Source organism: Pristiophorus japonicus, chromosome 12 (genome assembly GCF_044704955.1).
Source record: "Pristiophorus japonicus isolate sPriJap1 chromosome 12, sPriJap1.hap1, whole genome shotgun sequence".
NCBI lineage: Eukaryota > Metazoa > Chordata > Chondrichthyes > Pristiophoridae > Pristiophorus > Pristiophorus japonicus.
In genome coordinates this window covers 193,568,165-193,587,019 of record NC_091988.1, presented here as the reverse complement: position 1 = coordinate 193,587,019, position 18,855 = coordinate 193,568,165, and the positions used below count along the sequence as shown (strand labels likewise).

Here is an 18,855-nt window from a genome sequence, read left to right as displayed (position 1 = left end):
AGTGAGGGGGGTGGGGGTCAGAGCCTGGCAGGAAGCTTGAGATCGGAGTTTGGTGAACGGCGGGTGGGGCAGATTGGGGTTGCCGATCGTGGCAACGAGGAAAGGCCACATTCGCAGAAGGGAAGCCAAAGGCTTCCTTCAGGGGTGGTGGGAGCACTCCTGCTCCTCGTGGCCCACAAGCAATGCTCTAAAAAGCACTTGCCTGCTGGTGCCGTTTCGCTGCTGGATTTCCTGAGCCCTGGGAAACCTGGCTGGCAGCTGTTGAATTTAAATCTTGTTGGGGGTCACATCCCCTGATTTTAATTTTATTTTTATCCCAGCCCTTTCCTGCCCATCTTTGGGGGTTGTGTGGGGGGGGGGGGGGGGTGGGTGGGGGGCTGGGCTAATATCAAAGCTTACATTTCTCTTGATACACTAACTTGCATGCATTTAGCTGGCAATATTAACTGATTGGATGGTCAAGATGATGAATGCCTGGGTTCCATTTGATCTCAACATTGAGAATTAAGTCCGACGGTTGCTCGCCCCTAATATTTTGTACTACTATGGTAAAGGTAATTTATATACACAAGTTCATGGGCTTGGGGGGACGGGATGGAAGAAGAATGTTGGATTACCAATTGTAAGGTAGTTTAGCCTCCGCATACAAAAGCGACTGCTCTATCTGGACATTCCAATTTCAAACTTGCTGATTCTCTACAGTAATGAATTATTCCTCCTCATGTTCCCTTGGTGCTGCAATGAATACTAATACTTTTTAAGTGGGAAAGACTGCCACCTGAGGAAATAAGAATGGATAAAAAGTATGTTTGTTTTTTAAAAAAAAAACATTTTTTATTCTTCGTTCATGGGAGGTGGACATCGCTGGCAAGGCCGGCATTTATTGCCCATCCCTAATTGCCTCTTGAGAAGGTGGTGGTGAGCCACCTTTTTGAACCACTGCAGTACGTGTGCTCCCACAGTGCTGTTAGGGAGGAAGTTCCAGGATTTTGACCTAGCGACGATGAATTATGAAAAGCAGTTATGATATCCCAACACTAAATGACACCAAAGCAGAGTGTTAAAAATATTGAATATACTACTAACGTTTATATACTGCACAGTTTCTTTGTTTCCGATTGAGTTTTCTTTATATTTACACACATTGGAGAAAAAGCATTTTACAATTGATTGCTTCTATACTTTTATTGGATTCTCAGTTACACACATTTCAGGGAAACCTCCAAAGAAATGCAGTAACAAAATGTTTAGTGTATGAGAAATGACTGCTCATGGTCTGGGATCCCTGAGAAGTGTGCTAAGCTTATTGGCAGGACGAGGTGCAGCCAGGTTTTGGAGCAGCCTAAAGACATTCCAGTGAGATGATTAACCCCTTTGAATCTTTAGCCTACTGGCAGCTTTGCAAATGTATCGTGATGCTGCCAATGCCTACATGTCCAGATTTTACAGATTGTACGTCAGATTAGTTCACCATAAAGATTACCGTATTATTGTTTATGATCTGTGTTCATGTTTTCTCAGTGAATGGGGTTTCATGGGCAAACGAGACGCAGAGACAGAAGAGCCATACGTTCAACTGTCGCATGTTAGTTCAGATGCCATATGATTCTTTGGACGAGTCAAATGGAAACCACGAGCCACGTCAGAAATATGAAACCATGCAGTGCTTTGCACTTTCTCAGCCAAAGGCTATGACTGAAGAGGGTGAAGGTAAGCCTCTAATATACTAAACCAATAAGACTTCTATTTAAAAGCTGAAGTGATTTGTTTCTATTAAAGTGGGTCACTTAGTAAATTAGCTGTAATGTTCTTCGTATCAAGTGTTGTAACACGAAAGGGAGATGGGGTAAAGTTACTGAGTTGCTCTCTAGAGCAAGTTTTTTAAAGTTACATTTCCTATGGTCAGAAACTGGAAAATGTTCTTAAACAATTTAAATGGATCTGCAAACACAGCACTGAGGTTCATTTCTGGAGGGATAGAATTTAAAAGCAGAGAAGTTATGTTAAACTTGTTTGGAACCTTGGTTAGACCACACTTGGAGTACTGTGCACAGTTCTCATCTGTATTATAAAAATGATATGGAGGCACTGGAGAAGGAGCAAATATGATTTAATAGGGTGGTATCAGAACTGAGAGATTATACCCATCAGGAAAGATTGAACAGGCTGGGGCTCTTTTCTAGAGAAAAGAGAAAACTGAGGGGTGACCTGATAGAGGGCTTCAAGGTTATAAAATGGTTTGACAGGGTTGACGTAGCGACCGGAACCAAGGGCCATAAATATTAGTCACTAATAAATCCAATAGGGAGTTCAGGAGAAACCTCTTTACCCAGAGAGTGGTTAGAATATGGAACTCAGTATCACATTGAATAGTTGAAATGAATAGCATAGATGTATTTATTGGAAAACTAGATAAGCACATGAGGGAGAAAAGAATAGAAGGAAGTTGTTGGGGTTAGATGAAGAGGGGTGGGAGGAGGCTTGTGTGGAGAATAAACACCGGCATGGCCTGTTGGGCAGAATGGCCTGTTTCTGTGCTGTAAATACTCAGTGATGCTTCAATTTTCATAATATTAAAAGCTTTAATTAGGTCATCTGTTTTTTTTTTCTTTTCCATGAGGACAAGCCCAACTTCCTTAACCTTTGCTTATAACTTTGATTTCTGAAATCCAGAATCATTTTAGTTGCTTGCTTTTGCACATTTTGAAGCAATAATCTTGTCCCTATGATTAGGTAATATGCAGTACTTGAGATGGGGACTAAACCATGCTTCATCAACAATACCAACTTTTGATTTGTGCTGTCATTCACTGCAAATGCATCCAAGTAACTTTTATATACTTTTTTTTGTTCTACAGCCAAGCACTTGGCTGATGAATTCATAGATTTATCTACACAATTTTACCCCAGATCCATTTCCGAATCAGGATGCTTTATAACTGTTGTATTTAATGCAAAAGCAAAATACTGCGAATGCTGTAAATCTGAAATAGACACACAACGCTGGAAATGCTCAGCCTGTCAGGCAGCACCTGAGGAGAGAGAAACAAAGTTAACGTTTCAGGTCAATGACCTTTCATCAGAACTGGAAAAAGTTAAAAACCCAACAGGTTTTATGCAAGTACAGAGACTGGGAAAGGAGGAGAGGAAAGAACAAAAGGGGATGTCTATGATGGGGCGGAAGGCAGGAATGTAGGAACATAGGAGAGATTAAACGACAAAAGGGATGATGGTGCAAGGCAATACAGATGCAGCGTCGAGAATCCGAATGTTCCGGATTGGTGGCAGGGTCATCTGGAATCCGTAAAACGTTCCGGAATCCGGAACTGCCGACGCTGTCCGACCTCTGGGCCTCGCCCCTGCTCGTCGCCACTGCCTTACCTCGGGGTCTCCTCGCCTGCCCGCCCACCCACCCGAACACCGCCTCCTTGGCGGACCAGCCGGCCCAAACAGCTCCTCAGCGGGGACACCCCCTCTCCCCCCCCCCCCACTCCTGACCCAAACCTGGGCTTTGGTATTTCCGGATTCGTGATGGCAGAAAGACAATCGAAAGCCCAGAATCCGAAACCCCTCGGTCCCAAGGGTTCCGGATTCTCGACGTTGCACCTGTATACACTTTTAATGCACACTTTTATGGTTCCTTGGTTCCCGTAATTTTATTCTTGCACTCTTTGAAACATCACATGCAGCATAATGGCCAGGAATTTCCTTGTACTTTTTGGTGTAACAGTAGTATAGTGCCGAATTTTAGCTAGAAAACTCGCATCTGAAATATTACTACACCAGTTTCCTTCGATCTTTCAGGCTATTGTTTGCTAATTGTTTACTGTGGCTGAATTTGAATTAGCTGCAATCTTTAATCAAATTGGCCATCATTAGTGCTCCACTATCCATCTAGACGGACAGTTCTAATTACAGCATTTTATTCCAGATTAAATGAAATGTCCTAAAGTGATACTTAAAAATCTGCAAAGATCAATAAATTGACAAAATTAACATTTTCACCACTAAACTAATAAAAATAGAGAGAGGTGAATAGGAAAAACTGGAAGACTTAAGAATAAAACACAAAATGCTGGGAATACACAATAGGTTAGTCAGCGTTTCAAAGAAAGCAGTCTGTGATGAGGAAGGGAACAATTTCTGCCAGCAGTGCCTGATGCGAAGATATGGTTCCACAGGTATCGGCAGTCTCCAGCACCACCTCATAGTGACCATTTTTGTGTGTGATCGCAGGCAGTGAGCTTGTGGGCTAGTTCGTCAGGGAGCACATCACAGCGGTGCTCATGTACACGCAACATCCCAGACTTCTGCCCCTCCTCCCACCCGATTTCTTTCCCCCTTTCCCCAAGTCTGGTGATGCTGACACCAACTGCAATACTACCAGAGCTGCCCTGGCTGGGATGAGATAAGATAATTTGGCACAGACCAAGGGTGAAACCTGGAAGTTTCCGTAACTCTTTGTGATGCCAAAAACGTTTGAATGTGGATTGGGTTGGCCTAGTTTTTCATCCAGATTCATGCTCATTGCAATGAGTCAATTTTTCCACTAAATTTGTTTTATTATACCAGCCGTACTAGTTTGCTATCTCATTGGGGTGATGGGGTGAGCTGCCGTTTTTCATTGTGTTGAAACCTGTAGCTGTGGTGTATCAGGCAAATAAATAGTGTGAAATATTGTCTATTGTAATAAATAATTTTGTTTGTTTCTATAAAATGAGCTAAGCCTTCTAACTTGGAACTGAAAAGTCTGGTTTTGCTGTTTCAGATCTGCAGTCCTGTATGATTTGTGTAGCAAGACGGATTACACCAGTGGAGAGATCCCAGTTTCCCTCCAGTCCTGAAAGCTTTGTCACAAGACATGACATGACAGGTGAGCACTCCACCCTGATTAATTTAAAAGGTCTACTCAAGCTGTAAAATTTCTAATTTAATTCATGTACCATTAAATTAGTTGTGTAAAAATGCTTTATTTATTTTAAAGCCATTATTTTAAAGCTTTGACAGCTGGGAGCAACGGGAAATTCCTCGCTCCCTATGCTGGCCATTTAAAAATATCACCTTGTGTACTGCATCATTAAAACACGGTTTTTAGTGATCGTTTTGCAACTATGTTTAATCCTCTGCACATAAAATAGCATTGAAACAGTTTATAAATATGTTCTAAATACTTGGTTCACATTTCCCCCCCTCCACTCCCCATTTACTCTTATATTTTCACTTTTTTAAACTTTATTTCTGGCCTTATAGTAAGTTTTCTGAATATTTTCAGTGTTCAAACTACTTGTTTTGAGTCTCTGAATCCCAAGCATTCACTTTGGAGGTGGGACCCACATCTTCCAAAACTGACCATTGATCGGATGAAATCAAGTGCCAAGGGTATATTTTTTAGCCAACTGAGGCTCAGGATTTAAGATTAAGCATTTGAGGCATCAATTTCATCCCCTTTCTCAGCTTAAAGATTTAAGCCAAACCTCTCACTGCACAGTGTTGGTGTTCTGTTCTACCATGAGCTGAATTTCAAACCCCACCTGCAGTTCATCGCCAAGACTGCCTGCTTTCACCTTTACAATATTACCCAACTACATCCCAACCTCTTCCCCACCACCCTCAGCTATGCTTTTGGCAGCTTTAGGCTTGACATGGTGCAGTGCTCAGTGCATTGGACAGCCTACTGAATTCTTCCACACATCCAGAATCCTGCCACAAGTGTCCCGGCCCATACTAATCCGTCATGCCTGTCACCTCATTTTCGCCAAGTTCCTTTGGCTTCTTGACCCCCAGTACATTGACTTTCAAATTCTTGTCGTAGTTTTTAAATTCCTCCAAGGTCTGCCTCTTCAAGCCCCAACCTCATGTTGCTGCAAACAACACTTATTTTCAAACTGTGTTCTGCTGTGTGTTAGCCCTCACCCTCTTCCACTCTAATATTGTTTGCAGAACTTTCAGCTACTTCACCCACACTCTGAAATTCTGTTTCTAAACCCATCTACCTCATTACCTTTCGCTCCACTTTCAAAAGCATTCTCAAAACTTATCTCTTTGACAGTGCCTTCTGTCATTTTTCCTAATTTCACTTCTTTCTGCTCAGGACACACCCCCATCCCAATATACAACTTTGGGACATTTATTTGCATAAAAGACTTAAAAGTCCAAGTTGATGATGTAGATACCATTATTGATCTGACCACATAATTCAAACCACCAGGTCAATCTTTATCAATCTCTTTGAATATGAAATAAAATTGTCTGACCACTTCAGCCAACTTATTGATGGTTGAAAGGTGTTAGCAATTTCCAGAATTTTGGTTAGCTCTGTATTAGACCCAATTCCGAGGCTAAACGCACTATATAAATGCGAATTCTTGTCACAATCCCTGACTTACTTTTATTCTTTTCTGTTTTAACAGTTGAGCTGAGAGTACATAAAGTTCCTTTCCTCTTCTTTCCCATTTTCAGGCAAGATTACTTCAATAGATCCGAGTTCCCTGCGTGCCTCGATGAAGCCAGGCTGGGAAGATCTTGTAAGAAGATGCATTCAGAGGTTCTTTCACCATAATGATGGACAGCCGTGGTCACTGAAAAGACATTACCACGAAGGTGAACTGCTTCAAAATGGCATTGGCCTAGAAATCAGCAGTAATTGATGAATTATGAGGAATAGTTGCATACATACTGGTATTTCTAAGTAGAATTTAGATTGGTGAGTGATGTGGGGTGTAAGAACAGAACAAGTCCTCACAACAGGTTTAGTAAAATCAAATACATCCGTATAGCTAAAGACACTATGGGGCAGAATTTGCCCTGTGCTGGGTTTGCAGCACAAAATTCAAATTCATTTTTTGTTGTTATCGGCGCGGATTTGGTCTCTGAGCGCAACAACTTTTTTGCAACAGAGCGCGCTCGCCAGGCCCTATGCTCAATAGCACAGCGATGACAGCGCGGCGAAGACGTGCCGCATCGCGCTGACCCCTCACAACATTCCTCCCTCTTTAAAGGGGAGGGCCGCTGCGAACTCTGCAGTTTCTTTAGTGGCGCTCACTGGGCCACCAGCGAGGGTGTCGTACGGGCCAGCGGCCTTGCACCCAAGAGCTCCCACCTCCCCTTTAAGGACGGCCGGCGCGCCACAACCACCGCACCGCGAAGCTGTTGTTGGCATCGCACCTCGTGGTGCCGAGAGGCAAATTCCCCCGAGTGGCGCAAAGGGGTCAGCGCACACAGTGATGTCATCGCCGTGCGTGCGCTACAGTGGTGCACTAATCGGCGAATGGGGGCAAATCTCCTTGTGTCGATCTCCTCGCCTCCTCATTAGCGCTGCGTTATCGCTGGCCGACGGCGCTAACTGGCACTGAGCAAAGGGACAATTTTGGCCCCTATAGCTTCACAAACTACTCACCCACTGATCAATTTTTAGATAACTGGATCTGAAATGTTAAAGGGTGCACAGGAGCAAGATACACTCATAACCTCTTTCAAGCTTTCGCTGGCATGTAGCAAAATCATTCTGGTTATCGGGGCTTGCCCATTCAACTATTTATTATAGTTGCTTAATTAATCAGTGTCAGTTCCCTTCCTCTCCCTCGCCCCAAGCCACACTTTTTTGACTGAGCCAACATGATGGGAGTGCGTGGATTGCTGCTGTATGTTCCAACTCTTCCTATGTCTCAGCAGGTTGCTTAGATTTGTATATAGTAGGTCGTGACTGGCACAATGAGCTCACCTAATTCTTCACCTCTCCTTAGAGTACATCAAAGGCCATCAAGTCCAACCATTTCAGAGTGTGCTACTTTTTGGGTAATTTTTTTAAAACAAAAGTAATGATAAACTATAAGTAGTAGACAAACCAAGCAGATGGCTGTTGCTTCCCAATTTCAAGGTAGTTTATCCTCTCCCTGTAGCCCTGGTATATGTGGTTGTATTTTGTCTACTCCCTTAGTCTTATTCTTTATTTCAAAATTCTCATCCTTATTTTCAAACTTCTCCATGGCCTTGCCCCTCCCTATCTCTGTAATCTCCTCCAGCCCCACAACTGCACCACCCACCCCCTCCCCCCCAGAGATGTCTGCACTCCTCTAATTCTGTCCTCTAGAGCATCGCTGATTATAATCACTCAACCATCGGTGGCCGTGCCTTCTGTTCTGGAACTCCCTCCTAAACCCCTCCACCCCTGTACCTCTTTTCTCCTTCTTCAAGACACTTCTTAAAACATACCTCTTTGACCAAGCTTTTGGTCACCTGCACTAATTTCTACCGTCGGTGTCAAATTTTTATCTCGTAATACGTTTCACTACGTTAAAGGTGCTATATAAATGCAAGTTGTTGTTCTTTCAACGAATGTTTTCTCAATGCAATGCAAAATATGTAATAGCAAATTGTGTGTAAGGATTTTGGAAAGTCCTATTGCATTACCAGCTCTACTGTTACTTAATGTAATTGGCATATTGACTCAGTAGGTTATGTTCTCTAAACTTTCATTGATGGTATCGGCTTGTTTGCATAGTAACATACTTTTTTCCCCTCCTATTTAGCCTTGATGCAAGGCCAAGCCGAGAGTCCCCTTTACCGATTCTCCTTGTCGGATGGCACTATAGTTACTGCACAAACCAAGACCAAGCTTTTACGCAACCCAGCGTCCAATGAGTCCCTCGGCTTTGGCTCTACACACCTGCTGCAGAGGTACAGGAATGTGCTGAGATCTCTCAATTATTTTATAGAAAACAAATCTTTGTTTCGTTGCAATATCTTAGCAGTGCAGCTTTTATACAATGCTCGTCATGTAGCTGCCCATCAGCTGTTCCATATATTCGAACAAGAGGTAGCTGCACAAAGGCACACTATGTAATCTATTGTCTTTCTACTTTTTTTTGTATCCCCACGACGCACTATTTTTAAGAACTGCCATGTCTGTGTGAATTCCACTCTTTAGCAGATCGGCAGATGGCTTTTGAGATTTGCACAGATTGACTTTGCTTTCTGCGTTCCCTCACTTCTTGTCTAAACTCATTACCTCCATCGAAGGCCTAACTGAGGCCCAGGGCTTGTGGTGTGGGAAGTCATGTCCTAGCTCACCATGGTTATTGCACCTACACCATTTTGAATTTTGCTTGTATCCAATATCAGTTTATCATTTGGCAATCCTACTTGGGATCAAAATTCAGTCTATTTTTGTGATCCTGCAATAAGGAATATGTTCCATTACTGCCACTGCAGAGTTTGTGCAGGTGCAGACCAGTTAGATCTGCAAGGTTGTTGCAGATTTTGTCATTCAAGGAGCAAAGCAGTACAGTAAGACCAGTTCTGCAACACAGCAGTTCATGATTTGCGTCACTTTATTTTTGAAACTATTTGGTACATTGTGGGCTTCTGCCTTTGTCTTCACTTGAGAATATTTTGAGTTTTCTGGAAATCGGGCCCCGGTTACTGAGGTTCCAAAAGAGCTGAGTAAAGTTTTGTATTTGTGCTAATCCAGATTATGCTAGTGTACATTATTTTTTACATTTGCCCATTCTGAGTTGCAAGTCATTTTACTTTGAGGGAGAGCCAACACTGTATGGCACATAGTGATTTGTGCTTTACAGCTGTTAAAAATTCTACTATAAAAGCTTCAACTAAGTTGATGGTTGCTACACTAGATTTCAGTCTGTTCACTAAGCCAGTAACTGTAAGCGTCATGTTAATTTTGGATTGTGGCACCTTTGAGGGGATTGAAAGTCATAGATATTGATAGAGCTGAAGGGAGTAGGGAGACCTTGGGTGAGGCAATGGGGTAAGCATGCCCAGCGTTTTACTGACAGCAATGTCTAAAATGTGGAATTATGATGTGTTTTGCATTGAATAAATTACTATAATTGTAAAAACTGCAATTCTTTTTCCTTCAGAGAAAAGGAAAGTCTAATTGCTGATAATTTTCTTCTATTTATAGGGAACAGAATGGTTGCAGATTGAACCAAACCAACATGGGGCAAGAAATGATGAAGACACTTGCCACAGCAAGCACAAACTCTTCGGGCAATATGAGCATGCCATCAGGGGCAGCAGGACAGGGAATGCCAGTGCAAAACAATATGACCTATGGTGGAAATAGCATGAATGACCCCAGTTCTATGGGGCAAATGGGAAGGTTTGGTGCAGGAAGTGGGTCTGCTGGTGCAATGAACCACGGGTCTGGTATGCAGGCACCGAGCTTACAGGGGAACAGCTATGCACTCACCATGAACAGTCCCCCACACAGTAGCCCTGGGGTGAACACAACCCAGCAGAATCTGATGCTTTCACCGAGGCACCGGGTAAGTCCACGAATGGGACCCAGCCAATATTCTTCGACGGGTGGCATGCAGTCGCCGGTGGGACATATAAACAGCACAGGAAGCAGCACCTTCTCGAGTAGTTCCCTTAATGCACTTCAAGCCATTAGTGAAGGATTAGGAGTTTCACTCCTGTCATCACTATCATCGCCTGGTCAAAAAATGGAGACTTCCCCAAATGTGAGCTTGATCCAGCAGTCAAAGATGGGTAGCATGGATCTGAAAGATTCTCCTGGCCTTTTTGGGGAGCACAACCAAGTAGAGAGTACAGTGGGTCGACCAGAAAGCAGAGATGCTCACAGTGAGCAGAAGAACATTAAGGAAGGAAATCTGAACCTTTTTGGTAGCAGTGACAACATAGAGGGCCAGAGAAGATTCCATGAGAACAAAAACCACACCAAACTTTTGCAGTTGCTGACCTCCCCCTCGGATGACATGGGGCTAACATCGTTAACAAACTGCAACTTGGATTCTAGTATTAAGGACTCTGCTGCAGGCATCGCAAGTGCAACAGGGGTCTCCTCCACCTCGGCTACAGCTGGTGGCAATTCTGCTGCAACTGCATTGCATGGCTCTTCTTTACAAGAGAAACACAAAATTTTGCACAAGCTGCTGAAGAATGGCAACTCTCCTGCTGAAGTAGCCAAGCTTACTGCAGAGGCTACGGGCAAAGAGTCCTGTCAGGATTCAGGCAGCATGACGCCAGTGGGAGACGCTGTGATCAAACAAGAACAGATGAGCCCGAAGAAGAAGGAAAATAATGCACTACTGCGATACCTGTTGGATAAAGATGATCCAAAAGAACTCACTTTAAAGGATATTAAGCCTAAAATTGAAGGAATGGACAAAATGGATCCTTGTAATGCAGCAAAGATGTCAGGTTCAATACAGGTAAAAGATGAAGTGCGCATCAAGACTGAACCAGCTGACCACGTAAGAGAAAAATATTGAATTTTATTACTTGAAAGAATGTGTGAGACATGGAGTTGCATGTTTTATAGCCTATGTGTGTTTTATTAATAGAAATAGATTACTCATTGGGTTATAAGTAGCTTGGCATTGGATGTACAAATGCTCTCAGAATCCATGCGGTAGAAGTGTGCACATAAGATTTCTGACAAATGGGCTGTATTGGCTCCCCTCCTCCCATCACCTTTCCTTTCAGTGTGCCTCCATCTTGCTGTTCTGATACAGCAAAATAGATTCGAGAATCAGCCTTGGGAAGTGGGATTAATTCAGCATTCCTTGTACTCTTAAACAGGCCTATTACTATAGGGAAACTGACCTTTTTTCCCAGAGAATGGTAGAAGTAGGGATCTCCCTATCTCCCAATAGTGTTTCTTCATTATAATCTCATTGTGTGATATGTCACAATCTGATAAATTATTCTTTAAAAATGCCTGGGAATATGTTGCAGGGTGCATCATATATTCCAGGTTCCGATTGCAGTATTTAGTATGTTTGTGATCAGCACAGTAATTTCATTAAATGATCACTACTGCTCACTACACAAAAGTGTCACCTTGATAAAGTCGTACGTTAAGTGAAATAATTTTTTGAGAGTTTCTTCATGTTTTATTTCTTTTCCCCAATTTTCTGCCTTCATCACCTGAAGGTGCTGACTCTTGCTGAGGAATGTTTTTTTGGGTGAGGCTGCTATCCAGTACCTTGACCAGAAGAGAATGAGTGTTGGCAGACTGTTCAGTTGTTGGGAGAACATCACCACCGAATCCAGTCTTCTTATCTAAAGTCGCACATAGACTTTTTAGCAGGATTACTGGATATCGTGCAGGAGCAGAACCTTGCTGATTCCCTGCCGTTCAAGGGTATTGAGGCCATCTGTAGTCACTGAACTGCTGACCTCATTGAGATCAGCTTCATTCTGCGCCTACGAGCATTAGAACCTGGGACCTCACTGGCTTTATGACTTCGTGCAACACTGGGCAAGAGCTTTACACACGTGGCCCTGAATTTCTTGGGAGTGTGAAGAGCAATTCTTGAGCGCACTGGCAATGTATGGGGAGGGTGCGTGAACTCTGATCTGCCAGAGTTCTGCACTTTTTCAGCCCCATCAGAAATTGTGCTGCATTTGGAGGCGAGCCATTAATACATCCGCCTACAAATAGGCGGCCATATTATACGCAATATAAATGGATCATTCGACTTTCCTCATTTATGTCCTTAGCAGCGCTGAGTGACGGGGTTACTTGTGAATCGGACGCATCCAACATTGCTAGGGCCATGAGGGTAGGGGAGAGTGTAAACATACAAAGGCTGGCGTTGCTGTTCAATCATTTGCAGAAACCATCAAAATGAAGAAACTGGATCATTTTTAAGACTTCAGCCCTCCCTCTTGAGGGGCTCACTTAAGCTCCATTTCATTGACAACAGCTCAGGCTCATCCTAAAACGTTGAAATGATGCTGACCCTGGTATTTCAGAGAGGGTGAGGGAAATCCGCAGTGGGTGGGAAGAAGTTCCATTTTGCACTATTCTGCCCCTCAATTTCGGCGCCATAATGTTCTTTTGATCTCCACTTGGGCTTGAGTGCTATATTCATTTACTTTGGATACACTTTTCGCTTAATTCATTATTTGTCCTATTTGTAATAATTTATTGTACATCCCCTTGGTAATTGGGTTTAATTATGCAGTCATGCCCATCGAACTGCTGGTGACAGGGCCTCATTGTGAATGACCTATTTCCAGTTAAATAAAGCTAATCACGCGCACAGATTTTAGATGAAATAAATAGTGTATGAAAGGTTTTTTCTGTTGAACTCACTTTCTAAACAAAGCAAAAATTATATTTAGTTGCCCAGCGGGTTGAGCAAACAAGCAGTTACTGTGTTTATTTGCCATAAATTTGTAGTCAGTCAGTATGGGCCTTAAACTCCTAATATTGATTTTTCTTCTATGTTATATTTCAGACAAGCAATGAATTGGACACTTTAGATGATATTCTGGGTGATTTGCCCCAGTATTACACAGAGTCTGGGAACAGCAGCACTATGATAAACAAACAAGCGATGTTTCAGGATGTCATGGCATTTGAAAGAGGTCACTCACCTTCCCCGGGAACGCCGAAGCAAATTCGTGGCAGTAAGTTGGTTCTGTTACTGACCGTAGAATCGTTCTTCTGTTTTATGGGAAGGGAAGCTGCACCACCTGCTGTCTGAGTCTGCCAATGTATCCAGCTTTGAACACGCAGGAAGCTTTAGTCTTTGGGAGTTGTGGTAAATCATAAACAAAGTGCATCATAGCAGGGGATTGGACTAGAGGGTTTGGAGTACAGAGAGCTGTACCATATGAGAGACTTCGAGGGTTGGAGTAATGGATACTTTGGTGGTTAAGAGTGGGCACATTGTTGTACATAGTTGGTCACAAAGAAGTCATACTACATCATGTCAGAAGATTTAATTACAGAAGGAGCATGCCTCTAATATGTCGCTGGGCTTTGGTTATGGCTTGTCATGCTTTGATTAGAGAAGGAGTCTCTTCTCTGGGCTGTGGGTGGTGGAATGGAATATGTTAGAAGGTTGGTTAGGGAGAAGCGCCACATGGACAGTGTGTGGTTGTGCCAGTTGCTAGTAAACTAGCGCAGTAAGTACGTTGTAAGATTGTGTCCAGGAATTGCACTGTTGAATATTACAGTAGCGCATAATCTCCTGATGTTCCCATTCATTATGTAGATCTTAATCCTAAAACAAGGCACAAAATATTTCTGATTTGATGTGTATTTAAGAGGAATTTGGTGGTCGTATAACAATACCATTGCCTAAATGCCAAAACGCACACAAACCTGGTTATCCTTCTTAAGCCAACATCTTGTAACATTTAATAGGCCGTGATTCAGGTCCCTGTCCCTGTTACGTTGCCCTAGGATTTCTGGGGCTTGCCTTGAAGGGGAGGAGGCAGGGCAGGCTAGGTTAAGGGTTGCTTTGGTAATGACGCAGAAGCCATCTTTCCTGTCTTTCCCACCTTGTTTTCCTCTCCCAATGCTGGAAAGAAGCCCATTTTGAGAGAGGGCCATTGGTCCTGCACCCAGCCCTTCTCCAAGCACAGGAGGGTCGAGCAGCAAAAACCAGAGGAGCCTTTTTCTTCCTGGCACGGGGCTTAGCACTGGAGACCTTTTGATTGCTGTTCTTGTCCAGTAGCCAAAAGGCCCCAAAGCTGGTGGTCATTCCCACTGCTGCTGGAAACCCCCGTATCCATTCTTACAGCACGGACGTGTCAGGGGTAGGAGAACATCCTGAACCTGGAGTACAGGCAAGTCTAGGTCCTTGCACGCACAATGCACATCAGATGCTTTTTGTCTGCCTAGAACGCAGCAAAGGTGGGGGGGAAGGAACTGAAAATCAGCCCAATATATCTCAACAATGCATTTTGTTTCTGATTTTAATTCTGAATAAGTTTGAATGCTTGGTTTGAGAATTTTACGTAGTCTAGAGAATGTCTCTATTTGAGTAGTAGAGTTCATCAGGATAAAATAAGTACAAATTTCCAATATTGACAATGGAATTATGAATTTAAACTATCACTAGGTCCTTTTTACATAAAAAAAAATTAAACACTGAAACTTTGTAATTGAGTTTATTTTCAAGACTACAACAGTCAGCTGGGCCTGTCTCTGTTGTCTTTTGTGGGATTGCATTCATAGATTCATATGACCCAGAAGGAGGCCATTCGACCCATCGTGTCTGTGCCAGCCGAATTGTTTTGATATTGCGTATCCTTTGTTGTACTATATCAAATGCTGATTAATTCATACCCTGCTGAATATGTATTCAGCCAAGTTTGTGACAACTATTTTTTTTTTGAAAAGAGGAAATCTTCAAATCGAGACTCATTTAACAAAAATATATATTACTGTATTTTTTTAAAAAAACAAGCATTTGTATTTAAATAGTACTTTTTATGTTCTCTGGACATCCCAAAGCACATCACACCCAATGATTTACTTACTTTCAAGTATAATTGCTGTTTTATAGGCAATTTGTGCACAAATAGCAATGTGATAAATGACCAGTTACTTTGTTTTGGTGATGGTCATTGAGGGTTGAAAATTGGCCAGGAAATTCATTTATCATCAAATTCAGTGCTCAAGTTACATCCGCATACAGGATTTGCACAACCCATTGGGGAATGCAATTTATGCACCATTATATTTTCTCTTAGTTTAGAAGTTCAGTGCACCTTCTTACATAAGTGAGACCAGCTATCAAACTTAATCATAGTCTCTTTTTTTAAAGTTTTGCTTCTGTTGGCTTAAATATATAGTTCTCATTTAAAAAGACAGTGCCGAGGTCTTTGTTTGGGAAATGGTTTTGAGATACGATTGATCCACCATCGTGAGAAAGCTGAATTAATATACAGTTACAACAAACACCCTGGATTAATTGCCATCACTGAAATTCAATGCTCATTAAGTCATTTTTGACGATGATACCACTACTTTTTGCTTAAGGAAACATATTTAAAATGATCTAACATTATTTGGGGGATTTCTCTCTTTCTGTAATATTCAGCAGAATATTTTTCATAAGTCCTTCAAAATAGATGGCCTTGGGTTTATTTTATACCCCTTATTCTGAAAAATGGGCAGAAATTCCACTTTGTTACTGTGAGTTTGACTTTCAGTTCCCTGCCTCCATACACTTTAAACTCTAATGCACAAAGCTGAAACCATTTCAATAACGGTAATGATGTAAGAGCTCTTTACTCTATAGATGTGAACAAACATATGGAAAAATAAAATTCGGGGAAGGATATGGGAATGGCACTAAGTGATTCTTTCAGAGAGCCGGTACAGACGCGATGGGTAGAATGGCCTCCTTCTGTGCTGTAACATTCTACGTGAATGCAAGTAGAAAGGCCAAGATTTATTTTACATGTATTCTTCACGTTTTGCTTCATGTTGTTCCTGGGATAGAACCGAATATTCCTAATAAGGTAACTCTTTGTGGCAATCCTCCTAGCTTTAAGCAGTCCACCACCTATGCAACCCTCCAGACCTCGATTTAGCCGAGCCATGTCCTTGGATATTAACACTCAGGGCCAAGTCAGTGCGGGACTTGGCCCTCCTCTGAGAAGCAGCAACCCTTATGCGATGATAGCAAAGCAAGCAACGATGACAAACCGAATGGGAGGCAGCCAAGAAAGTTTTCTGGGGAGTGCAGGTATGTTTCCAATGTCTTAAATGTATCGACCACTTGTGGAAAAAGTTTTAAATACACTGGGAAGAACTGTTTAAAAACTTGATGCCACTGCCATCTTTCACTTTGCTTTTTATCCACAAAAGACTTTGAGCATCTCGTCCCATCAGAAAGGAGAAATTTCATATTGTGCAGCAAAATCATAAATTTGTTGTTAAATGACATGTTTACAATCACCTTCTCAGTGTTTATACGGAATAGATTATAGTGAAAATCAGTTATTCTGAAGTGTATTAACTCATTTAGAAATGAAGCACTGAATAACTATCTGGCTAAGAATCGAATTAGAGGTTCTAAGGATAGCATAGATAATCAAGTTCTTAAAGGAGCACAGTGGTTCCAATCAGTGTTCCCTAATTTTTTTTTTTGGGGGGGGGGTGGATTTGCGGCCCCTTTAACGGGCTGCACAGCCTACTCTATTTAAAGTTTTGCGCATGCGCAAAATTTCACATTGGAAAAGCCCGTCATAAGAACATAAGAAATAGGAGCAGGAGCAGGCCATTTGGCCCCTTGAGCCTGCTCCGCCATTCAATAAGATCATGGCTGATCTGATCATGGACTCGGCTCCACTTCCTTGCCTGCTCCCCATAACCCTCGACTCCCCTATCATTCAAAAAACTGTCTATCTCCGTCTTAAATATATTCAAAGACCCAGCCTCCACAGTTCTCTAGGGCAGAGAATTCCACAGATTTACTTCCCAGAGCACTTTACAGTCAATGAAATACTTTTTGAAATGTAGTCACTGTTGTAATGTAGGAAACACGACAGCCAATTTGCGCAGAGCAAGCTGCTGCAAACAGCAATGTGATAATGACCAGATAATTTGTTTTTAATGGTGTTTATTGAGGGTCAAATACTGGCCAGGATACTGGGGATAACTCCCCTGGTCTAATTTGCAATAGTGCCATGGGATCTTTTATGGTTCAACGTCTCATCAGAAAGACTGAATATTCCTCGATTCTTGTTTGAATAATTTGAGAACTAGAGAAAGTTACATGAGCTTTATGTTCAAGGTTTTACCCTTTAAGGTATACACTTTGGGACAAATTGTAATGGCCTGTGGAAAGAGCGGGTTTGGTGGAATGAGTGGCTTTTGCTCATTCCATACTTTCTGTTCTTAGCAAATAGAAAAATAAACTTTTTGCACTGCCCACTTCACAACAATTTTGTTAAAACTTGGATGTACAAAATGATAGAAAGATTTAAATATATTTATGGTCCTTCGTGGGTTTTTTTCCGTGATTTATATTCTAGTAATTTATATCCATGCTCCTTTTGAATAATTAAAACATTTATTCAAAGCTTGTAGTGACAACAGGGATTCTGTACTTACTTATTCACCAGCTGAACAACTAAAGGATGTTCTCAAAAGCATGGAAAGTTTCCTCAGGGGCCTGCCTTGAGTTACAATGCCAAGGATTGCCTTTTTTGTAGCCTTATGTACTCCTGCTGCCAGTTTAAATGACCTGTATACCAGCACAAGATTCCTCGGCTCTGTTGTCCATTTAAAATCGTATCATTTTAAAATTCTCATCCTTGTTTTCAAATCCCTCCATGGCCTCGCCCCTCCCTATTTCTGTAACCTACAACCTTCTGAGGTATCTGCCCTCCTCCAATTCTGGGCTCTTGAGCATCCCTGATTTTAATCACTTCGAGACCCTACGCCCTGAAATTCCCTCTCTAAACCTCTCTGCCTCTTTACTTCTCCCTCCTCCTTTAAGATGCTCCTTAAAACCTACCTCTTCATCTGTCCTAATCCCTCCTTATGTGGCTCAGTGTCAAATGTTGTTTTAACGCTCCTGTGAATCTCCTTCGAAATTTTCAGTATGTTAAAGGCGCTATATGATTGTAAGTAGTTGTTTTGCATTTCCTTTTCCTATTCTTTCAAAAGGTATTACTTCACATGTTTATACATGTTTATAAAAACATAAATAGGAGCAGGAGTAGGCCATATGGCCCCTCGAGCCTGCTCTGCCATTTAATACAATCATGGCTGATCCAATCATGGACTCAGATCCACTTCCCTGCCTGCTCCCCATAACCCCTTAATCCCTTATCGGTTAAGAAGCTGTCTATCTCTGTCTTAAATTTATTCAATATCCCAGCTTCCACAGCTCTCTGAGGCTGCAAATTCCACAGATTTACAACCCTCAGAAGAAATTCCTTCTCATCTCAGTTTTAAATGGGCGGCCCCTTATTCTAAGATTATGTCCCCTAGTTCTAGTCTCCCCTATCAGTGGAAACATCCTCTCTGCATCCACCTTGTCAAGCCCCCTCATAATCGTAGATGTTTCAATAAGATCACCTCTCATTCTTCTGAATTCCAATGAGTAGAGG

The 18,855-nt window shown here is 42.2% G+C and overlaps 1 protein-coding gene across 8 annotated transcripts in view; it reads left to right on the top strand.

Moving 5' to 3' along the window:
* LOC139277623 (nuclear receptor coactivator 3-like) overlaps positions 1-18,855 on the top strand; it is a 210,518-nt gene that overhangs the window by 166,014 nt on the left and 25,649 nt on the right. For all 8 annotated transcript variants that reach the window (XM_070896338.1, XM_070896341.1, XM_070896337.1 and 5 more), the window contains 7 exons: positions 1,522-1,710; positions 4,769-4,873; positions 6,460-6,600; positions 8,529-8,676; positions 9,923-11,237; positions 13,233-13,404; positions 16,281-16,481. In XM_070896338.1, the coding sequence (XP_070752439.1) occupies positions 1,522-1,710; positions 4,769-4,873; positions 6,460-6,600; positions 8,529-8,676; positions 9,923-11,237; positions 13,233-13,404; positions 16,281-16,481 (2,271 nt within the window). The remainder of the gene's footprint in view (positions 1-1,521; positions 1,711-4,768; positions 4,874-6,459; positions 6,601-8,528; positions 8,677-9,922; positions 11,238-13,232; positions 13,405-16,280; positions 16,482-18,855) is intronic.